Source organism: Eubalaena glacialis, chromosome 1 (genome assembly GCF_028564815.1).
Source record: "Eubalaena glacialis isolate mEubGla1 chromosome 1, mEubGla1.1.hap2.+ XY, whole genome shotgun sequence".
NCBI classification, from domain to species: Eukaryota; Metazoa; Chordata; class Mammalia; order Artiodactyla; family Balaenidae; genus Eubalaena; species Eubalaena glacialis.
The window spans coordinates 37632097-37657174 of record NC_083716.1 but is presented as its reverse complement, the minus strand read 5'-3'; the positions used below and the strand labels follow the sequence as shown (position 1 = coordinate 37657174).

General features: G+C 40.2%; 1 protein-coding gene and 1 pseudogene across 3 annotated transcripts in view; both read right to left on the bottom strand.

Moving 5' to 3' along the window:
• The window catches only part of SLC16A12 (solute carrier family 16 member 12), a 93278-nt gene that overhangs the window by 17491 nt on the left and 50709 nt on the right, over positions 1-25078 (bottom strand). For all 3 annotated transcript variants that reach the window (XM_061173679.1, XM_061173755.1, XM_061173836.1), the window contains exon 2: positions 6713-6961. In XM_061173679.1, the coding sequence (XP_061029662.1) occupies positions 6713-6822 (110 nt within the window). In that variant the 5' untranslated portion in view covers positions 6823-6961. The remainder of the gene's footprint in view (positions 1-6712; positions 6962-25078) is intronic.
• On the bottom strand, positions 23027-24660 carry LOC133094682 (SNW domain-containing protein 1-like; annotated as a pseudogene).

Genomic DNA, 25078 nt, shown 5'->3' with positions numbered 1-25078 from the left:
TATTTCTTATGACTTTTTTTATCTTGTTCTGTTGTTTTGTTTTCTGTTTGATGGGTTTTTTCCAACTGATTTGACTAGTCATATCAAACTGTAGTTATGTAAAATTCAGAAGTAACACCTGAGATTCTTGTCCAAACATGTGAGTAGGCTTGTCAGAGGTAAAATTTAATAACCACATACATATGCTTCTTTTTTTAATATATAAATTTATTTATTTATTTATTTTTGGCCGTGTTGGGTCTTTGTTGCTGTGTGTATGCTTTCTCTAGTTGCGGTGAGCAGGGGCTACTCTTCGTTGCGGTGCGCGGGCTTCTCATTGCAGTGGCTTCTCTTGTTGTGGAGCTAGGTGCGCAGGCTTCAGTAGTTGTGGCATGCGGGCTCAGTAGTTGTGGCTCATGGGCTCTAGAGCAAAGGCTCACTAGTTGTGGCGCATGGGCTTAGTTGCTCCACGGCATGTGGGATCGTCCCGGACCAGGGCTCGAACCCGTATCCCTTGCACTGGCAGGCGGATTCTTAACCACTGTGCCACCAGGGAAGTCCCACATGCTTCTGAATGATTGTGACTTTTATGAAATATGGGAAGAATTATTGTATTTTAATTTGTTCTCCTAAAGGAAAGGACCGTGGAAGTTTTCAAATGGTAAAGTTTCATGATTTATGCCTTCTAAACACAGGCATGACCTTAAAGAAAACAAATCTTATTGGGAGCACATGAGCTTCTCACTTTACAAATTATTTTTGTTGTCCCTTGGAATATTTGTGCATCTGACAGATGTCAGGAGAACTCGGTTCTGATCTCTGATTCCCGTGCTGAATAACTGAAAGTTTTGATGAAGCTTCTTAATCCCTCACGGTCTTGGTTTCCTCATCTATAAATTAAGCATTTGGGGAAGCATGACTGCATCAGTCAGAGTGGATTAGATCATGCTGCAATAGCGAACAACTCTGAACATCCTTCAGGGGTTGACAGGTTTTGTTCATAATATCACCCAAGTGTTGTTTGTTACAATGTTCTCGAAGATGCTTTCTCTCAAGAGGTCAACATACTTGCTGTCTCTATCTTGTCACTCTGCTATAAAATTCTTCTCTGGTAGAGTTGGAGGCTGACAACATCTGATATTTGGTAAAGACTTTTTTCTGGTTGATGAAGTTATCCACTAAGTCAACGCAGTAAGTAATCCACTGGGCAGTGTAGCCCAGTGGGTAAAAGCACTGCCAGTTACTCACCATGTGACTTTGGACACATTATTCAACCTGTGTGTTATTATAAGGATTAAATGACTTAAGCAATGAAAAGTGCTTGGAATAATGCCAACAAGCACAGAGTAAGTGCTCAGCTAACATTAGCAATTATTCACAGGAATTCAGCTGTTGTTAAAAGAGCTCCACAGTTCCACAGGACTCTATACATCTATTGCAATTAAGTTAATTTAGACCCAGAAGACTGAGAGAAAAGTAGGTCTCAGAGCTGGGGGTTTTCTTTAAACATTTAAAACAAGTGTTGTTTTGCAAGTATCAACTTCAATTCAATTTATCAATTTACTAATAGAATGTCATGTAATTACACTATGAAATATGATTCTTTCTTTTATATAAATTTATTTATTTATTTTTGGCTGCATTGGGTCTTCACTGCTGTGCGCGGGCTTTCTCTAGCTGTGGTGAGCAGGGGCTACTCTTCGTTGTGGTGCGAGGGCTTCTCATTGCGGTGGCTTCTCTTGTTGCAGAGCACAGGCTCTAGGCACACGGGCTGCAGTAGTTGTGGCACGCAGGCTCAGTAGTTGTGGCTCATGCGCTTAGTTGCTCCGCGGCATGTCGGATCGTCCCGGACCAGGGCTCAAACCCATGTCTCCTGCATTGGCAGGCCGATTCTTAACCACTGTGCCACCAGGGACGTCCTGAAATATGATTCTTAACATAGATAATGTGTTTGGTAACAAGATGTCTCAAAGAAAAAGTATGTAATCAATGCACATTAACAAACAGAGGGAGTAAATAAATGAGAATGACTACTTTAATAGCCTGCACAACTTTAAGCTTATATAAATTTTATGTGTAAGGAAGCATCATCAGTTACAAGGTAAGAGTGAAATATGATTTTTAAATGCCCTGGATTATAAATGGTAGCATTGTCTGTAAAGCAAAAACCAGCAAGCAATATAAATGTCCATCAATAAAAATGTTTTAAATAAATTATGGAAACATCCATATGGTGAAATTTTAAGCACCTATCTTTCAGTGAGGTAGAGCCATACGTGCTGATATGGAAATATTTCCAAAAGATATCATTAAGCAAAAAAAAAAAGTTCAAAACAGTGTATATAATATGATCCCATTGGTGTAAATGAAAAGAACATGCTTTATATATGGACATAAGGTTTTTAAAAAAATTTCTGGACAGATCTCAAGAAACTATTTATGAGATTAACTTTAGGCAGTGAAACAGGGATTCAGGAAGTGAGGAGAAAAAGGCTTTACCTTATATGTTTCTGTATTGTTTGAATTTTTACCTTCCAGATGTATGGTTTAACTTTTAAGCATATTATTTAAATCAAAGAGGAGGGAACACTCCCAAACTCATTTTATAAGACCAGCATTATCCTAATACCAAACCAGAAAAGGACACTACTAGAAAAGAAAACTACAGGCCAAATATTCCTGATGAGTATAGAGGCAAAAATTCTCAATAAAATACCAGCAAACTGAATCGGCAGCATATTAAGAGGATCAATTCACCAGGTTCAAGTGGAATTTATTCCTGGGATGCAAGGATGGTTCAACATACACAAATCAATCAATGTGACACATCATATTAATAGAATGAAAGAAATGAATTGTATGATCCTCTCAATAGACACAGAAAAAGCATTTGACAAAATTCAACATCCATTTATGATAAAAACTCTTAACAAATTAGGCATAGAAGGAACATATCTCAGCATAATAAAGCCATAAGTCACAAGCCCACAGCTAATATCATGCTCAACGGTAAAAGGCTAAAAGCTTTTCTTCTAAAATGAGGAAAAAGACAAGGGTGGCCACTCTCATCACTCCTATTCAACATAGTCCTAGAAGTCCTAGCCTTGGCAATCAGGCAAGAAAAATTAATAAAAGGTATTAGAATTGGAAAGGAAGAAGTAAAATTGTCTCTATTTGCAGATGATATGATTTTATACATAGAAAATCCTAAAGACGCTACCAAAAGGCTCTTAGATCTAATCAATGAACTCAGTAAGTTGCCGGATATAAAATTAACATACAAAAATCAGTAGTGTTTGTATACACTAACAATAAAATTTCCGAAAAAGAAATAAAGAAATTGATCCCATTTACAATAGCATCAAATACAGTAAATTTAACTAAGGGCATGAAAAATCTCTATGCTGAAAACTACAAGGCATCAGTGAAAGAAACTGAAGAAGACACAAATAAATGGAAAGATATCCCATGTTTGTGGACTGGAAGAATTAACATTATTAAAATGTCAACACTATCAAAAGCCATCTATATATTCAATGCAATTCCTATCAAGAATCCAATGGCATTTTTTACAGACGTAGATAAAACACTCTTAAAATTTATATGGAACCACAAATGACCCTAAATAGCCAAAGAAATCCTAAGAAAGAGGTATCACACTTCCTGATTTCTAACTATAATATAAAGCTGTAGTCATCAAAACGGTTTGGTACTGGCATAAAAACAGACAAATAAACCAGTGGAACAGAACTGAGAACCCAGAAATAAACCTAAGCATCAACTAACGTTTGAAAAGGGAGCCAAGAATATTCAATGGAGAGAAGACAGTCTCTTCAGTAAATAGTGCTGAGATAATTGGATATTCACATGTAAAAGAATAAAACTAGACCCATATTTTAGACCACTCACAAAAATTACCTTGAAATGGATTTAAGGATTAAATATAAGACACAAAACTATGAAACTACTAGAAGAAAACATAGGAATAAAGTTCCTCAACATGGATCTTGGTAATGATTTTTTAGATATGTCACCTAAAACACAAGCGACAAAATAAAAAATAAACAAGCAGGACTACATCAAACTAAAAAGCTTCTGCACAGCAAAAGAAACCATCAACAAAGTGAAAAGAATGGGAAAAAATATTTGCAAACCACATATCTGATAGAGGGTTAATATCCAAAACATACAAAGAATGCACACCACTCAATAGTAAAAAAACAAATAACCCAATTTAGAAAATGAGCAAAGGACCTAAATAGACATTTCTTCAAAGAAGATATACTAAAGACCAACAGGTACATGAAAAGATGCTCAACATCACTAGTCGTTAGGGAAATGCAAGTTAAAACCACAATGAGCTATTACCTCACACCTGTTAAAATAGTCATCATCAAAAAGATAAGAGATAACAAATGCTGTTATGGATGCAGAGAAAAGGGAACCCTTGTGCACTGTTGATGGGATTGTAAATTGGTACAGCCACCATAGAAAACAGTAGGGATAAAAATAGAACTACCATGTGATCCAGAAATTCCACTGTTGGGAATAGATCCAAAGAAAATGAAAGCACTAACTAGAAAAGATATCTGCACCCCCATGCCCATAGCAGCATGATTTTTAATAGCCAAGACATGGATGGATGAATGGATAAAGAAGGTGTGGTATATATATACAATGGAATATTATTCAGCCAGAAGAAAAAAATGAGAAAATCCTACCATTTGCAACAATATGAACAGACTTTGAAGGCATTCTGCTAAGTGAAATAAGTTAGAGAGAGAAAGACAAATACTGTATAATCTTAAATATATGTGGAATCTAAAGCAACAACCAAGCGCATATAAAAAGAGATCAGACTTATGGTTACCAAGGTGGCGGGGGGGGGGGGGGGCGGTGGGGAGGGGAAGGGAATTGGAGGAAGGTAGTCAAAAAATACAAACTTCCAGTTATAAGATAAATAAGTACTAGGGATGTCATGAACAATATGATGACTACAGCTAACACTGTTGTATGATATACAGGAAAGTTGTTAAGAGAATAAATCCTAAGAGTTCTCATCATGAAGAGAAAAGTTTTTTTCTTTTTTCTTTTCTTTCCTTTTTATTATAGTTATACGAGAAGACAGATATTAGCTGAACCTAAAGTATACGTAAATCAAATCATCATGCTTACAAACTATTATATATAAAATAGATAGACAACAAGGTCCTAATGTATAGCACATGGAACTAAATTCAATATTCTGTAATAAACCATAATGGAAAAGAATATATATATTCAGTTATATATATATATACACACACACATATAAAAAATTGAATCACTTTGCTGTACACCAGAAACTAACACAACATTGTAAATCAACTATACTTCAATTAAAAAAATCATGCTGTAAGCCTTAAGATTATATAGCGATGAATGTCAATTAGTTCTCAATAAAACTGGAAAAAGAATTAACTGCCCAATAGGCACTGATCCTCTGAATTGACAAATCACCGTGCAGGCTGCTTTCCTAGTCTCTGTCTCCAGTTCTCTTGGCTGCTTCCTGGTGTGTCACCCTTTCCTCCTCTGAGCCTACTGTGCTCAGGTATCCTCCTCTCAGCCTCTCCCAGGAACCTCTGAAAACAGGCCTTTGCTGCCAGCCACAATCCTCTTTTCTGGTTTCCAGCTGCCATTCTTATAGAAGCACTAAGCTCACTTCCAGAAATTTCCTCTCATGGGAATGATGAAAGCTTCCACATGTAAGAACCAAGATGAAAGAGATTCCTTTTAACTCTATGACCTCCTCACTCCCAGAACAAAAGATCCATAATCTAGACGGGAGAAAAATCAGACTCAACCATCATATTATTTTAAACAGATCTACAGTATATTTTGACACACAATCAACGAATCCTTATTGTAGCAAACACAAACATCCTGCTTCTTTCAGGCATTATCTATTTGTTATGGGGGGAACATCGATGCTTTTATTGATGATGCCATCAAGTGAAGTTACGTAGTGCAGATCAGTTTCTTTGGCTGCCAAGGGAGTGTTGCCAGAAAAGAGCAACACAGTTCAATTTGAATGAAGGCACCTCTAGAGGAGAGAGCTAGCACATGCAGATTTCAAGTGTGGCTTTATTCCAAATGTAAATGAGATGAACGCATCTCAGTGTACGCACGTTTAACTTAAGTATAGTCAAGGCTATGCCCTTGGGTAAAAGGAAAAGAGGAAACATGACCAAATGAGATGAGAGAATCCCTGTATTTATGCTCTTTCTCTCCTTCAACCTAGAAACCAGCCTCCGCTACCATAGCCAAGTGCAAAATGAAGCAAAAGAATTTAAATTCTAGGCTTTAAGCTTCCAGTGGCTCAGTCTCCTGGTGAGCTGAGAGGTTTTCAAGGATTATTTTGAGCTTATATATTTGTCCTTTGTGGGATGAACTGCTTATGAAAATAAATGTCCGGCACAGCCATAATATTTAGCTGAAAAATGTCCTAACACTCCAGGTTTATGTGTCAGAGATTATAAGAGACCACTATCCAGGACTTTTAAGTGTCAGAAAATCACATTCCTTGCAAAGAAAAAGATAACTGAGCAGTCAAAGGAAATACACACACGCGCACAAAACATATATTTACACATATATTTTCACAATGACAGGTTCAGAACTAGAATGAAGCCGACTTAGAAAAAAGGACAAGCCAGGTCATCTGATAATAAATCGAGAAGGAAGTCCCACCTACCTGGTTACTGCCCGGGTGCAGATGGTAACAAGGAAACAGCCAGCCACAACCATCCAGCCCCATCCTCCATCCGGTGGGGAGGTTGACCGAGCTCTATTTACTTTTGCCATGGTTTCAGTTCTTTTTTCTTCTTTTCCAAGTTACTCCAACAGCCCAGTTATGATCTTGGAAGGGTCTGCTGTCCAGTGATTTCCTGTTGGCATTCAAGACTGGCATAGAGTGCTACCTGGCACATGGGTTACTGGCCATCTAAAACCAAAAATCAGGACATAGTTGTATTTTATTGCCATATCCAAAGATAGTTTTTCACTTGGTGAAAATGATTATTATTTTCCTCTTAAATATGATTCTTCGTTAACTATGAATACTGGCCTGGTGCAAAGACCATTAGTTGTCCTTGCCACCTCTCCCCCTTCTTCTTTTTTTTAATAACAGATCTTCTCAACTTTTAGCCAAATCCATGACGACAGTTTGGATACCATGCCTTGAAGGTAGATGTGGCAACGTGGTTTAGTCTAGACTAAAGGGATATGAGCAAAATAATACATGCCACTTCGGGTTCCTCAGCTCAAAGGCAAAGGCACTTTCTTAAGACTTCCACCACCTCCTTTCCCATAGACTGGAATGTGCATGCGGGGATGAAACAGTTCCAACCACACAGGCCCAGACATCGCCCTAGGGGCTGGCAGAGCTACAGGACTGAAGGAGCCTGGGCCCTCAAACGACTCTGTGGGGAAGAGGTGCCTCTCCAGCTCCCGACTTCACACACCCCTCACTGTTACACCAAAGGTAAATAAGCCTCAGCTTTATTTGAGGCTCTCTATTCTGGAGTCTTTCTGTTACAACAGCTTAGGCTATGTCTTAATTACTATACTGAATGATTCTGACAGTAACTGCATTGGCCTTTCTGACCAAGAATGCTATAATTCTTAGATGGAAAAAATTGAAGCAAGAAGAGAATGAAAAATAAGTGAAACAGAATAGAAAGCCCAGAAGCTAGCACATAATAATTCAGTACAACTAAATAAGGTAGCAAAGAGGGATGGGGAAAAAAAGGATTATTTGCTACCTCCCGTTACAACTCTCCATTTAATTCCTTTTTTTTAAAATAAATTTATTTATTTTATTTATTTTTGGCTGCACTGGGTCTTCGTGGCTGTGCGCGGGCTTTCTCTAGTTGCGGCGAGTAGGGGCTACTCTTCGTTGCGGTGCGTGTGCTTCTCATTGCAGTGGCTTCTCTTGTTGCGGAGCACGGGCTCCAGGGCACGTGGGCTTCAGTAGTTGTGGTGCACGGGCTCAGTAGTTGTGGCTCACGGGCTCTAGAGCGCAGGCTCAGTAGTTGTGGCGCATGGGCTTAGTTGCTCCATGGCATGTGGGATCTTCCTGGACCAGGGCTTGAACCCGTGTCCCCTGCATTGGCAGGCGGACTCTCAACCACTGCGCCACCAGGGAAGTCCCTCCATTTAGTTCTTAACCTTCTAGATAGATCAGAGTTAAATGTAAAAAAGAAGTCATTTAAAATCTAGGAGAAAACATATGCAAATAATTATCTAACCTCTAGATGGGAAAAGGACTCCCTGAGATGTAAAGTAATGTTAACAAACCAAGGGGAAATTTTGTTGATTTGTCTAAATTAAAATTTAACATTTCTATACACCAAAACATGTAATAAATAAGACCAAAAGGTAAACCATAGACTTGGGGGGAAAAAAAAGCAACACATGATTCAAAGAAGTAATATCTGCAACATTAATTCATTCAACTACCAACACTTATGGAGTATCTAATATGTGTTAGGCATTATTCCGGACACCGAGGATTCAGTGATAAGCAAGACACACACAGCTCCTTGTGGTAGACAGATCCTAAGCTACCCCTACGGTCTCACATCCTGCTGTTCTTGTCTTTGTGTAATCCCTTCCATTGAGTGTGGGTGGGACCTGTGACTTGCTTCTAACCAGAATATGGCACAGGTGATGGCACATGGCTCCCATGATTAGGTCATGCTGAATAAGACTCGGCCCTGCTAGCCGACTCACTCTCACTCTCCTGCTGGCCTTGAAGAAGCAGGCTGCCGTGTTGCACACTGCCATGGAGAAGGCCACGTGGCAGGGAACTATGGGTAGCCAGTAGGAGCTGAGGACACCCTCAAAAAGCTAAAGTGACAGCAAAAAGCTAAAGCTCTCAGTCCTACAACAAAAGGAAATGAATTCTGCCAACATGCCAAGTGAGCTTGGAAGCAGATTTTTTCCCTAGTTGAGCCTCCAGTTGAGAACACACTCTGGCTGACACTTTGATTGCAGCTTTGTGAGACCCTGAGCCAAGCCAGCCAGGCCCAACTAAGCGAGGCCTGAATGTGGTCCCACAAGAACTGTGAGATCAAGTGTTTCTTATGGTATACTTTGGCATGTCAATCAAGCTTCTTAATTACAGTTAGGGATGAATTTTTTAAGAGACTAAAGCAGAGTTTTAACAGGTGATTTTTCCACTGGATTGAGCCAATCACCCAGTTTGGGGTACAATTTTATAATGATCACCAGAAGAAATTTTAAATAATATTAATTAAATGAAACATCAGGGACTTCCCTGGTGGTCCAGTGGCTAAGACTCTGCGCTCCCAATGCAGGGGGCCCAGGTTTGATCCCTGGTCAGGGAACTAGATCCCGCATGCTGCAACTAAGAGTTTGCATGCTGCAACTAAGACCCAGTGCAGCCAAATAAATAAATAAATAAAATGAATATTAAAAAAAAAAACGATCTGCTCTTTATAAATAAATAAATAAATAAATAAAACATCATTTCAAATATGACTAAGCATGCATTGTTTGGTGACCATAGACCGTGCACCACCTGGTAAATTATGGACAAACCAAACTGTCTAATAAAGAAAAATTTACTTTAAAACCGTGACTTTCTTAAGAAAATGGCTCATAGTAAAATCTTGCAAGCGTTCATCTTTGAAGCCACGGGAACAAATTGGCAGCCTGTGAGTTCAGAGAACAAATGCAGAGCAAAGATAGTGAGCCGAAGGCAACAAGAGTGAATCCACGTAGACCACTTAGGTTTGCTCACTTTCAAGACCTGGAAGTGCCTCCCTCTTCATCTTAATTGGCCATCCTGTGAATGTGGGGAGACTGACAAAGGAGATGGAGTGAATGGCTGGAGAGTATAAATCCATCAGAAGTATTAGAAGAGCAGTATTGATACAAATATTAAGCCTACTGATTGACAGAAAGTCAAAATTATTATTTGAAATGGTAATATTGCTAATCACTGGCCTAGGGACAGAGTCATAGCCCAAACACTGGGCTAAGTGAAAACAACAGTATGGAGGTAGCTTTTCAGACCATCCATAGGCCACATTGCTATGAAGCAGCGTTATAGACAGTATCTCATTTAGTCCTTACAACAACCATAGATGGTAGGTATTATTATCCCTATTTTACAGATACCGTAACTCAGACTAGAGAGATGCAGTAATTTTCCTAATTATTATTATCACTACCAAGGAGCAGAAATGGGATATGAACCCTAGTCTTACTTGTCCTAACCAATGCCCTACACTACTTCCACTACTTTTCCTTATTCCTTGATGTAAATTCATATACATTTTAATCTAATCATACGCATATAATTCTTGCTGAAGGCCCACCTTAATGTGTGTGTGCCTTAATGTCCTACAATTAATGTCCTACAATTAATGTAGGACATTAATTGCAGCCTGATGCAGCTAGAAATACAGTTCTTTAAATGGTACCATTGGCATTTCCCTGAAACATGCCTAAGGTCACTGACTTGATCAGCTAGGGAACTCTCCCTGATTTCAAAACAACCAGAGGAGTCTCCAACACTCTGGAGCTTCAGGGTCAGTCCCTACAAAACATAACTTTGTGTCATGGGTAAGTTACTTTTTTTTTTTTTTTGGCTGCACCACGCAGCATGTGGGACCTTAGCTCCCAGACCAGGGATCCAACACACGCCCCGTGCAGTGGAAGCGTGGAGTCTTAGCCACTGGACTGCCAGGGCAGTCATGGGTAGGCTACTTTTAATAGTCAACTACTTTCCTCCCCAATATTAAACACTCAAAGAAAAACTCATTTAAAAGATCTACCATACTTGTATTTTCACTTTAATATACACAGCCTACTGCAGCAGACAGAGCTGGTTGCCTACCCCCAATCCACAGCCCACCTCTCCTCCATTCTATCATAGCCCTGGCTTGGTTCAGGGATCTACTCTATCTGCTTTCTCTCCAGCAGCCATTTGCTTCAGGGAAGGGTGGCCCAATCCATTGTTTCAGGGAACGGCTTTTGATTGGTCTCCCTTTCCCTTCGCAGTAAGTGCTTAGGGACTAGGAGGTGAAGCAATTCCAGCCAATGAACTATGAGGGAAAGTCCTTTGGAAAAGATTTCCTTGCTCTTAAGAAGAGACGCAGGAAAGAAACAAGCCCTGCTTCTTCCCATAGACATTTTGAATCTGGATATGACACCTGGAACTACAGCCGTCACTTCTTCACCATGAAGGAAGCTGGCCTGAAGACAATGTCAATAAGCCGTCTTGCAGGCACAGCAGAAAGATGAAAAGAACCTGGAACCTTAATGATGTCACTGAGTCACTAAACTAACCAATTCTGGAGCCACCCTATCTAGCTTGTTAGGTAACATAACACATTTGACTTATTGTGGGAACTAGTTGAGATTTCTGTTACTTCGGCCAAGAGGATACAAATGGATACATGCCTGCAGACAGTGGTATGTCGAAGTCAGCATCTGCTGCCTCTCATCCCCATGCCACGTTCAGTGATGTCATACTGGTGGCTTGAAACTGGCCATGTGAGGAGTGCCTCTACCACAGAAACCATACATTGGTAAACTACACAGCCAAACTTTTTGTATCCTCTGAGACAACCAGTTGTTAAACACTTACTAGCACACCACTGCAATGTTGGGGTAATTTAAGGTGTATACAGTAAATATTTTCTATGAACTATGAAGTCAAGCCAAAGAACCAGAAAAGAATTTAAATATCTATACAGTGAGCTAGCCACTTAGCTAGCTTGTCACCTTTTAAATAAGATAATTTTTCTGTCTCACTGGGCAGGAATCAGCCAACTACAGGCCTCAAGCAAAATTTGGCCTGCTGCCTCTTTTAGTAAATAAAATTTTACCAGAACACAACCATACCCATTTATTTGCATTTTGTCTTTGCTTTCATGCTACAATGGCAATGGAGTAGTTGCAACTAAGTAAAAGTATTTAGTCTAGCAAAACTTACAATAATTACTATCTGGCCTTTTACAGAGAAAGTGGGCAGACCCCTGTTCTAGGGAGATGTGATGCATTGATCTGCAGAATAAAATGCCAATATCTGGGAGGATGGGGTGGGAGAGAATCGATATTTATGGCTATGGTGGCAGAGTGCAGGGTAGAAGAACAAAAAGAACTAGCAGTCAGAGGAAGATCCGGGTCCTTCCTGGTCCTGATTCTCTATCTTATGAGTTATATGAACTCAGGCAACCTACTTTAACTCTCTGAGCCTCAGTTTTCTCATCCATAAAATGGGGCTAATATTATCCTCACAGAAAGTTGTATGGATTAAAATGAGATAAAATATGAGGAGTACCTGCACACTACTATATATAAAAAAGATAGACAATAAGGACCTACTGTATAGCACAGGAGACTATATTCAATATCTTGTAATAACCTATAATGGAAAAGAATCTGAAAAAGAATATATATATATGTATGTATATATAACTGAATCACTTTGCTATACACCTGAAACTAACACAACATTGTAAATCAACTATACTTCAATAAAAAAAAAGTAATTGAAAAAAACCCCAATGAATGGATAAAGAAGATGTGGTATATAATATATATACACTGGAATACACTGAGCCATAAAAAAGAATTAAATTTTGCCATTTGCAACAACAAGGATAGACCTGGAGGGTATTATGCTTAGTAAGCAAGTCAGACAGAGAAAGACAAATACTGTATGTTTTCACTTATATGTGGACTCTAAAAAATAAAACAAAGGAATGAATATAAAAAAACAGAAACAGACTCACAGAGAATAAACTAATGGTTACCAGCAGGGAGAGAGATGGGGGGAGTGGCAATTAGGGGAAGGGGATTAAGAGGTACAAAGTACCAGGTGTAAAATAAATAAGATACAAGCATGTAACGTACAGCACAGGGAATATAGCAAATATTTTATGATAACTTTAAATGGAGCATAATCTATAAAAAATATCGAATCGCTATGTTGTACACCTAAAACTAATATTATATTGTAAATCAGCTATACTTCAGTATAAATCAATCAATCAATCATGAGGAGTATCTGGTACAAAAACATAGATATTATTTGCCATGTGACTTAACCTGTTTTCATTTATTCATCACTTATTAATTCAGTAAATATTTATTGTGTCCAGTATGCATCCGGTACTATTCTAGGAACAGGGCTTAGAGCAGTGAAGAAAATAAACAATGGCCCTGCCTTCAGGGAGCTTACATCCTAGCGGGACAGGCAGTCAATAATCTGTTGAACAATAATTTCTGAGCCTTAGCTTCTTTGTTTGTACAAAAAAAAAAAAATCCCCTCTACGTACTTTGTGGGACTGTAGTTAGATTCAGATGAGAACAGTCACAGACTGGCAGCAATGAGCAAATCAAACTTCAGGACATTTTTGTTAGGCCTATAGTGTTTTTTAAATGTTTACTTTGGTTGCCACATGTAAATATGAGATTTTCCTAATGCTATAGACTGAATTTGTTCCCCTAAAATTCATATGTTGAAACCTAATCTCCAATGTGATGGTATTTGGAGGTGGGGGCCTTTGGAAAGTGATTAGGTCATGAGGGCCCTGCGCATACAGGATGGGATTAATGCCCGTTTAAAAGAGACCCCAGGGGACTTCCCTGGTGGCCCAGTGGGTAAGGCTCTGTGCTCCCAATGCAGGGGGCCCGGGTTCGATCCCTGGTGGGGGAACTAGATCCCACATGCATGCCGCAAATAAGAAGTCCGCGTGCCGCAACTAAGACCCAGCGCAGCATGAATGAATGAATGGATAAATAAATAAATATTAGAAATCCAACAAGAGATGTAAATTTTAAAAAATAAAAAAAATAAAAGAGACCCCAGAGAGCTACTTTGCCCCTTCTGCGGTATGATGTCACAGTAAAAGCATGGCATCTATGAACCAGGCAGTGGCTTGTCACCAGACACTGAATGTGCCATCTCCTTGATCTTGGACTTCCCAGCCTCTAGAACTAGGAGAACTAAAGGTCTGTTGTTTTAGCCACCCAGGCTGTGAGATTTTTGTTATAGCAGCCTGTACCAGCTAAGATATCTAAAAATCCAGATTTCCAAGTCGCCTTGAAAAACTGAGAGCGCTAAAGATACTGGTCTGGCATTCCTTCTTGGCAGCCATCAGCTGGAGTCAAGTATGGCACCCTTCCTTTGGATAACGCCTGTACAGCCCCTTCAGCCTGCCCCTGACCTCCTGTATTGTCCAATCCCTGTGCTGTTTCACTCATGTACAACACCTGCCTGACTCCTTTAGGCAATAAGATCTTCCACTTCTGCCTATACTGTGTTGCCATAAATCAAAGTTTCTTGAACAGCCATATGTGAGTCACGTGTATGGCATGCTTGACGTCTAGCACTCTGGCAATTTCAATAGGACTAGCACCGGCAATTCTACCAGCACCCGCGGACAAACACACACAATGTAATAACTCACCGATTGGACACAAATATGTGTCACAAAATGATAGGATCGGTTGTACAAGTGAAAAAGGCAAAGCTTAGAAAGCTTACTATAGTCCTAGCCTCTTCAGAGGTTTTTCTGTTAAAATAGTCCCCAAGGTTAAACTGTCTTCAATGTAAGATTATAAAGCCATCTACCCATAAATGGCCAGTGTGAGACCATCCTCGGTCTGTGCTGCCCAGTGCTGTTGAAAAATTCTGAGACAGGCAGTGCTATGCAACAGCCCTTTGGAAAGCAACATAGGGCAACGGATCAAGGATTAGAAAGTTGTTCACATTCTTTGAAGAGTAATCTCAGTTCTGGGAAGTTATCCTAAGAAAACAATTTAAGAGAAGCTAAACACTACCAGCAAAAAATAATAGCTGTGCTATGAATAACGTAAAACCGAAAAAACCTAAATGCTCAACAACTGGGAAATGTCTAGAGAATTATGATACGTCAAACAAATGGGATAATAGACAATCCTTTAAAATTATAAAGAAGAAGAAAATACTGTAATATGGGAAAACATTTATGATGCAATGCTAAAGCAAAAAGAGGACTCTACAATTGTGTGTACAATGTGAGGGAAGCTATGTAAAACTTCTGTAAAAGTTGTATACTTGCAACTCACAAAGAATGGGAAGAATATGCAAAAAGAAATTTAGGTGGGATGGTACAATTAAGATTCATTTTCAAAACTGCATTCTATTCTGCAGAATACTATAATGGTGGATACATGACATTACACATTTGTCAAAACTCAGAACTGTAGAACACAAAGAGTGAACCCAAATGCAAACTATGGACTTTAGTTAATAATAATGTATCAATATTTGTTCATCAGTTGTAACAAATGTACCACACTAAGCTAAGATGTTAATGACAGAGGAAATTGGTGGGGCGGAGGAGAAAGGGTACACAGGAACTCTTTGTACTTTCTGCTCAATTTTTCTGTAAACCTAAAATTTCTTTAAAAAATAAAGTCCATTAATTAAAATAAAATAAAATAAAATTGCGTTCAATACCATTTTATATATAATTTTCTGAAATAAATATTTCAGGTTACTCCTGCAGGGTAAATATGAGCACAAAAATCACTTTTGTATGGTTTCTCCAGGACTAAAAATAACCATATTATTTATTGATGCTGCACATTGAAAATTAGGTGATTATCTCATAGAAGACACAGGGAAGGTAACAAGCCCTTGGCAAAATAAAATGTTCTGTTTCTTTAAAAGATATTTAACATCATTAATTTTTACCTTGCCTCCGCTATCCCCAGATGATTCCATTTTTATTTGTTTCAGTTAGACAACCTCCTTTGGCATTCCAAACAACAACTTAGAAGTTAAGAATGATTGGTGAGGGTCTCTCAAAAAAAGATAATTGCATAAATCCAAATAAAAAATGTAAGTTAACAGCATAGTGAGCAAAGGTATGTTGTAAGTTAGAGTCAAGCTGGGTAAACCACAGAACAGGGAACATCCTCACACGGTTCCAGGGTGGGGAGAAAGGACTTCTCTGAAAGCATCAGCATGCGAGACTGTTACTAATAATTCCTCATGAATAGTCGCCCTTGAGCCTCACAAGCCTCAGAGATGGGCACAATTTCCCCCCTTCCACGATGATGAAGCTGAAGCTCTCAGAAGTAAAGGGACTCGCCTGACAACACTGTATCTGAGTCGAAATAGGGATGAGTAGCTCTGGTGGATTTTGGACAGTGCATTTGCCCATCTGCCCTCCAGATTTCAAAATTGTTATTGGGCATTTCTGTCAACAAGCCATGGTAAAGCTTAAGCACTCATTCATGTGAGTGACCATGACCAAAGGAAGCAGGGCGTGGGGGTGTAGGAGGGGAGGTTAACCCCGAGGTTAACTCAGGGGTATACCCCTGCTCACAAAACAACATGTGAGTTTCTTTCAAAACAGGTCATGTAATAGATTTATATGTATTCAGAAGAGATGCACAGGTTAAACAAGGCTAACCTAGTTTCCTGGAGACTTTGGAGCAGCCTGTGTTTCCCTTAGAATATCAGCCTGAGCCTCTTGTAAATAATTAACCCACCTGATATGACACAAATATATTGGAAAAGTCTTCACTAAGAGAATACCTACAACTATAAGCAAAGAAAGTGCATTTCCATCGTGCAATTCTTCATTTTACTAAGCAGCCTTCCGTTTATTTTATTTTGACATCCAACCACTAAAATATAATTGCATTTTGCATCTCATTTTGGCTTCAGAAAAAAAATTTTTGAAACAAAAGAGGCTCTATATTATGATGTTCCTCTAAGGTTACTCCTTAAACAGTGCAGGTTGGGATATATTTTCAATTTCACTTTGTCCTCTTTGCTTTCAAAAATCTAATCATGTGCAAAGAATTCTTGCTAACAGTCGATCACCTTCCAGTAAAGCACTCCATTTGTAGGGCAAATCTTTCACATTGCCCTCAGTATAGTTTTCTGAAGTGATCCCTTCTATCAGTAGAAAATCTACACATTTCTTACAGTTAGTATGCAGTTGGAGAAAAGGCACTTATTTGGGTAGGCTCCCAACACTGTCTTTCCATTGTTCTTTCCTTCCTCGATCCTTTCTGCTTATTTCCAGTGCCTTCACCTTTAGCTGTATCTTTACTTTTTAAATTGGTTTGCAGACATAAGAGAAGTAGAGGTGTGTGGCAGAAAGATACCAAGAGTGGGATTCAAGACTACTGGGTCCAAGTGACACTACTTAGTCGTATGATCCTGAGTGAATCACTTCCTCTCTGCCACTATTTCCTAATCTGTAAAAACAGGGCGTCAAATGACTGATGTCTAAACTTTAAACCAGTTGGCTGATTGCTAAGTATCTCTTCCCCAATATCTAAGATACCTGGTAGACTATGCTTATTGTTTACTGCTGTGTGGAACAAGGAAATGGGTCCCATCCAGAATAAATCCATTTATAAGTAAAAAGTCACAGTATTGTGTTGTAGAGGAAGTTCTCACCACACAGAAAGGGAGAGCAGAAGCCTACACCAAGAGAGGAAGGGGACATTTTTTTTAAAGGAAGGGTGATGAGCTGCCCAGATATCTCAGGGACCACGTCTCCCACCCCCTAGAGCCTTGACCAGGGGTAGGTATGTGATAGAGAGAAGACATAGAAACCTGAGCAGTTGAGGGGGAAGCTGCAGTAAGAAGGCCTGTGCTGTGTGTCCCATGGGTAACAATGGGAAGACACTGCTTCACTGGGTGCCTTTGGCCTGTGATGTATCTGGGCAGAGAGAAAGCCAGAGACAGTGTCCACCGACTGTCCCTCACCGCCAATCCGGCGCAGGAGTGATCTGAGGCTCTCTCATGTTCTCAGTAGAAGACAGCTAAGAGATGAGAAGCAGGGCTGGGGCCAAGGGGAAAGTGACTCCGTGGCCAATAACCTGAGCCAAATGGAAATCGTGGTTGATCCTCAAGAACTACAACAAAAAAGGTGAGGAATTTCCCCACATGCTGGACAGTCAGAGAGTACAAACTACAAGTTCCACCAGCAGTAGATATGTCATCACAGTACACAATGAGGAGAGAAGCCACTACCTAGAGACCACCAAGATGAGTTTCATCAGCAGGATGCCCAGTGACCAACACTAGGGACAGTTCTGCCTAGGCCAATGAGAATTCACGGATCTGCATGCCAACCACCTCCGCCACCATTACGATGAGGTCACATGAATTCTTCCCTAAACCAACCACTCATACAGGAGAGGGAGGGATGAACACGATACAGGGGAGAAATGACCGTTATACAGAAATCAACCTTCAATTTGGCTGCTTATTGATTCAAAAAAGACTGAGCTAAATGAAAGACATTACTTTAAACTTGCAAAACCTGCTAGAAACTTTTTTACATTGAGGTATAATTTACATACAATAAAACACACCCATTTTAAGTCTACATTCTGATGACTTTTGACAAATGTACACACTCATGTAAAACCACCACAATCAAGATATAGAACATTTTCATCACCCCAAACATTTCCTCACGCTCCTTTGCAGTCAATCTCCACCAACCTCAGCATTGCGTTACCACTGGTTTGCTTTCTGTTGATGTAGATGAGTTTTGCTGGTCAAGGATTTCATAAATATAGAATCACACAATATGGACTATTTTGCTTCTGGCTTCTTTCACTTATGATAATTTTTTTTAATAAATTTATTTATTTATTTTTGGCTGCACTGGGTCTTCGCTGCTGCGCGCGGGCTTTCTCTAGTTGCAGCGAGCAGGGGCTACTCTTCGTTGCAGTGCTCGGGCTTCTCACTGCGGTGGCTTCAGTAGTTGTGGCACGTGGGCTCAGTAGTTGTGGCACACGGGCTCACTAGTTGTGGCACGGGCTCTAGGTGTGCAGGCTCAGTAGTTGTGGCACGCAGGCTCAGTAGTTGTAGCGCACAGGCTTAGTTGTTCCGCGGCACGTGGGATCTTCCCAGACCAGGGCTCGAACCCATGTCCCCTGCATTGGCAGGCAGATTCTTAACCACTGCACCACCAAGGAAGTCCCTATGATAATGTTTTGAGATTCATCCAGGTTGCTGTGCATACCTGTACTTGATTCCTTTTTACTGCTAAATAGTAATCTGTTTTATGGATATATTACAATTTATTTATCTGTTGATGGACATTAGGATTGTTTCCGATTTTTGACCATTATGAATAAAGCTTCTGTGAACATCTGGACATATGTTTTCATTTTCTTGAGTAAATACCTAGGAATGAAATTACTGAGTCATATTGTAAGTGTATATTTAACTTTAGAAGAAACTGCCAAACTGTTTTTCAACATGGCTGTATGATATTACTGTAACATATTAGAGCTCCAGTGTGTAATGGAGTCTCATTGTAATTTTAATTTGTGCTTTCCTTACTACTAATGATGTTAACCATTTTTTCATGTTTTATTAGCTATCCATATATCTTCTTTTGTGAAGCCTCTGTTCAAATATCATGCCCATTTTTAATTGGGTTGTTTACCTTATTATTGAGATACAAGAATTCTTTGTATATTCTCGATACAAGTCTTTTGTAGATATATGTATTGCAAGTATTTTCTCCTATTCTGTGGTTTGCCCATTCATTTCCCAATGGTGCATCTTGAAGAGCAGAAACTATTAATTTTGGTGAACTGAAATTTATTATTTTTCCTTTTTAGTCAATTGTATTTCTATATATTAGTAGTTGTTGCTGAAACTCAGCCTCTGTTCACCGGTGCCGAATAGAAATGCAGAGACAGAGTTTTGAGTGAAGCAGAAAAGAATAGCTTTTATTGCTTTGCCAGGCAAAGGGGGCCACAGTGCGCTAATGCCCTCAAAACTGGGTGCCCCGCCCTAGAGGAGGTAGTGAGGAGTCTTATAGTGTTCAAGGAGCAGGGCGTGATCAGCTCGTGGATAATTCTTGGATTGGTTGGTGTCAAGATGAAGTTTCAAGCATCATCAACCTTCTGGTTTCAACCAGTCTAGGGTCTATGTTCTTGCAGTCAGCAGTTTTCATCTGGTGGGGGTCTGCTTCCTATAAAAACACCTAAGCAATGTGTGTCAGGCCTTTATCTGTAGCTTTCAGGGAACTGGGAGTTGGGTGATTCTGCTATGTGGCAGATTTATAGTCTAAATTGTTACCAGTTCCCCAGCCCAACAGCTATTCTTTGTTTCTACATCTTCACATTTCCCAATCATTAACTCCTGAGTCAGACTTTTACTTCAAAAGACAAGGACACAGGGGCTTGTACACAATTTCATGGTGAACAAATAGAAATTGGAATTTAAAAATACCACTTCACATTAGGCATTTCATCAAAAGCCATGAGATGCCTAGGAATAATTTTAACATAATATGTGCATTATTTGTACATTCAAAACTACAAAACAGTGCTGAGAGAAATTTATAAAGGCTTGAGAGAGAGGGAGAGAGAGCGAACGAGCATGTTCATTCCATGGAAGACTGAGAAGATGTCATATCTACCCAAGTTGATTGTTTCAATGAAATCCCAAACCAAAGTGCAGCAGCCTTTTTTTTTAAATAGAAACTGACAAGCTGATTCTAAAACTCATATGGAAATGCAAAGAACCTAGAAAATCCAAAATAATTTTCAAAAGATAGAACAAAAGTTGAAGGCTTATACTAACTGATTTCAAAGACTTGCTCTAAAGCCAAAGTAATCAAGAGTGATATTGATATATTAGATTAGTGGAAGAGAATAGAGAGTTTAGAAATAGACCCACACATTATCTCAATAAAGTGGTTTATAAAAAAAAAAAATAGACCCATACATTTATTCATATGGGAAAAAAAGACTCTCTAGTGTTACCTCACACCATACACAAAACCTAACTCGAAATAGCATATCTAAACATAAACGCAAAAACTATTAAAATAAAAATAAAAAAAAAAAACTTCTGGGGCTTCCCTGGTGGCGCAGTGGTTGAGAATCTGCCTGCCAATGCAGGGGACACGGGTTCGAGCCCTGGTCTGGGAAGATCCCACATGCCGTGGAGCAACTGGGCCCGTGAGCCACAACTACTGAGCCTGCGCATCTGGAGCCTGTGCTCCGCAACAAGAGAGGCCGCGATAGTGAGAGGCCCGCGCACCGCGATGAAGAGTGGCCCCCACTTGCCACAACTGGAGAAAGCCCTCGCACAGAAACGAAGACCCAACACAGCCAAAAATAAAAATTAAAAAAAAAAAAAAAAAAAAAAACTTCTAGAAGAAAACATAGGAGAAAATCTTCATAATTGGGGGATAGGCAAAGGTTTTTTAGACAGGACATAAAAAGCAAAATGAACTCCCCACTCTTGCCTTCATAGAGGCTTTGAAGAGGTTTAGATTTATTATAGCAACAAAGAAGCTGTTATTGTTTTCACATCTGTGTCATCATATGAGCAAATCTCAACTCTACCACAACTTACTAGAGAAGATTTCCAAGTGGACTCTACTATTGCCTCTACAGTGGGAAAGTACTCTTTAATGATACACCATTTGTACCCCTTAGGGTGTCCCATTTGAAGCTCTTTATTGAGATACTCACTCCTGTCTCTGTAGAAACAAGAGGGAAACTGAGAGATACTATTTCTGATAATGGAAACTCAGTGTCCTCAGCCACGACCTGTTGGCTGAGGACCGTCTGGTCCCGTATTCAGCCCATATATATGTCCATATCCGTAGCCAAATATCAGCCTCATTCCCAGCCCATCATCCCACTCCCACCTATCCTATGATACTATATGTTTCTTGCAACCCACTGAAAAAATCAAGCTTTAGTATCTTCTTACATGCTGTTTTCTTTACCTTCAAATTCCTTCCTTCGCCACTTCCCCACCTGACTTATCATTTCTGCTTCAACTGCTTCCACCCCACCCCCATCCTCAAAGTAGTTCTCTCTCTTTTACAGACTCTTGGAGCCCTCTGTACATACCCCTCCTGGCCCTTATCAGATGCACTGTTGTTATCTATTTAATGTCTCTCTCTACCACTGGCCTGTTTAACTCCACGGAACAGAAACAATCTTAAGTCACCCTTGTCTCTTCCCCCAATTCTCTCCACCACCTCCAAACCCCAACACACACACACACACAATGTCTGATGCAGAGTAAGAGCTCTATCAGTGTCTAATAAATGAATGAAATAAGTTCTGCCTTCACCAGAGAGAACCCCAGCAAGTCATAAAAAATAAACTAAAAGCATAAATAACAGTCACGAGTTTTAACGTGGTAACTCAATTGAAAGAAACGGGAAACGCACTTCATCTTCGTCAGAAAGGTCTAATCTTCAGACATCAGGCAAGAAAATCAACCACTCCAACTAGAAAATGAAGAATATTCAGCACAAGTGGCTTCTCTCTAAAGGACACTCACCCAGGAGCAAAGCAGTCTTGTCACAGAGGAACCAGCCAGTACTTAGAGCTCAAGTCTCTGACTCCTGGGCCAGTGAGTAAGCCACACAGCAATAATAGTAACAACAGTTACTATTTGGGGGCACTTAATCCACCAGGCTCTGAATTCACTATTATACATATGTTATCTCATTTTATCTTTTTTTTTTTTTTTGTCTAAATGTTTTTAATGGAAACAAATAGTTGCACCAAGCAAGAGCTTACTTTCCCCACTCCAAATTAAAACAGAGCACAATAGGGGCAAACATCATTTGGCAGGACAGTTCCAATATGTGGACATCCTTCTTTCTACTCACTGTGGTTGGGGTAACTTTATTCGTAAGCAGTCACTCTTAGACAAAATAGTAACCCCAAAGTGCTAATGTCGCTCGAAAGGAAGTGGCCTTAATTTCACGTGTGGGGCAGTATGTTCTATAGATGCCAAAAGCTGGCAGAAGCACAGACACAACCCACTCTTTAAAAAAACTAAATAATTCAAAGTAGCATTTTCCCATCCCCCCCCTTTCTCCTGTAATAAAAAGTAGTGCTGGGCTCTGACATGCAGATTTCGTTTTTATCCTGGCCATCTACAAAGTGTTCCCCCATATGACTTGCATCATCAGGGTTATGAATAATAGTCCACTCACTCTGAAGAAAGTATCTACTCCTTTCTCCTCTTCTTGCCTTCATGCTCGTGTTCCTTGGGGCGGCTGCTATCTGAGGGCCTTTTAGAGCCACCGTGCTGTTTGGCTTCTTCCAAAAATTTGTCCAAACCAAAAGGATCCTCCTCAAACTGAACTGGTCCTTCTCGGCCTCTTTGTCTATGGTCTGAACCAGAAAACTCCTTATTGGGAACAAATCTGTTAGTCTTTATTCTGGTTTCTAGGTCATCACTATACATGTCCTTGTCCAGATTTTTACTGGGCCTGTAAATATTCTGGGCCATATCTTTACCACCTCTCCATAAACCTGATCATAAACACCTAATCATAAACATTGTAAATTTCATCTTCTCCACCTGCAAAACCACTGTCCATACCCTTGGATTGGCTGAAGAGCCTTTGGTCATACTGAACTTCATTGGAAGTCCAAGGATTGGGCACACCAAGAACAATGACTTCACTGATATCTCGATTTTCATTTCTCTGCAGTTTCAACCTCTCATCTGGGGCTGCCCTGGAAAGATTCCGGTCATGCCGTCTCTCTTTTCGCCTGTCATGCCGGATTTCATCCCTCTCACGTGCCTCCCCATCCTCTTTTTCCACATGGGTTTTGATCCCAGCTCTTCTCTCCCCCTGGCTTTCTGGGCCATTTCTCTAAGTTTCTCTTCATGTTTCTCCTTTTCTTTTTGAGCCATCTTTCTCTCTCTTTCTCTCTTGAGCACGTGTTTCCACAGCTTCACGAGCCTTCCAATCAGCAATGTAGAGGGCTTCAGCCAGTTTTGCAAAATTTTCATTGATGTGAACTGTCTGCAGTCCTCTTCCATCAGCCGCCAGACATTTATCTAATGGAACTGCATAACCCTTTGCATTTTTCCAGTTTGAAATACAGGGAGGAATCTTCCACTCTTGTTGTTCCTTCACGGTCATCTTTCGGCTAGGAGAATGCATGACAGGTGCAGGAGGAGAAGGTGGTCCCCGGGGAGTTTTCTTATTAATCTTGAACCTTGGAGGCTCCACTGGATCTTTTTGCATTTCCACCATTCGAATAACTCTCTGTTTAGCTCCAGAGTTGAAAGCCGCTCCCCGTTGAGCTGGTGTGTATCGCATATACTGAGCAGGAGCCAGTTTATCAGCTGCTGCTTGGACTGGCATGGCCGCAGCAACCTTCTGTGCTAATGGATTTTTCTAAGGTTACCCTTGTCTTTTCTGTTTTCTCTTTAATGCCTTCTTCATCAGGTCTTTGCAGGTCTGGGTCATCTGCATTCATGACTTCTTTGGGAACCATGTCAGTGTACTTGCTATAAATGACCTTGTCTTTTGACTGTCCCTGTCGAACAATTGCATCATACTTAATTTTTCCTTCAGCATCCACCTGAATGGCCAGTGCATTTGACATTTTTTTCTCTTGTCCCAGATTCAGGGGATACTGGGCCACGTGGATCGCTGGAAAAGCACCTCCATCTCCAAAATCCTCTAATAACTGAGGTATCCAGCCTTTCCAGTACCCGCATGGTGGAGGTTCTCTTTGCGAAACCAGTGAGGTCTGTCGTGATCTCTGGGATCTTGCCTTTTCTTCAGCCTCAAGCTGCCTGAGAAGCTGAGTAGGTGCAGGTAAAAAGCTGGTGAGCACCATCTTCTTCCGCTTCCTCTTCTCATGTTACCTTTATCCCAGCCCTGTGAAGGAGGTATTATAATTTCCGTTTTACAGATAAAGAATGCTCTAACTATCCAAGATTTAGCCTCGGCCTGAGTTCAAAGCTTGTGGTCTTAATCTCTGCATCCTGTTGCTCTCCACTGGCCTCCAAGCTCCCTCCTGGTGGAAGCCAGCACGATTATGTTCGATCTTGTGTCTCCAGCACCGAGAACGGTGCCTGGCATATATTTGCTAAATGCTACGGTAAAATACAAACCTCTTGGGAAAGAGAAAGATATCTTGCCTCCCAGCCCCTGGATATTCTATTACACCCTCTTACCAATGATTAGATGTCTGGTTCTACCCACCCCGGGACTCAAGGGCCCACTGAACACCCTGGCCTAGGGGATGTGCATTG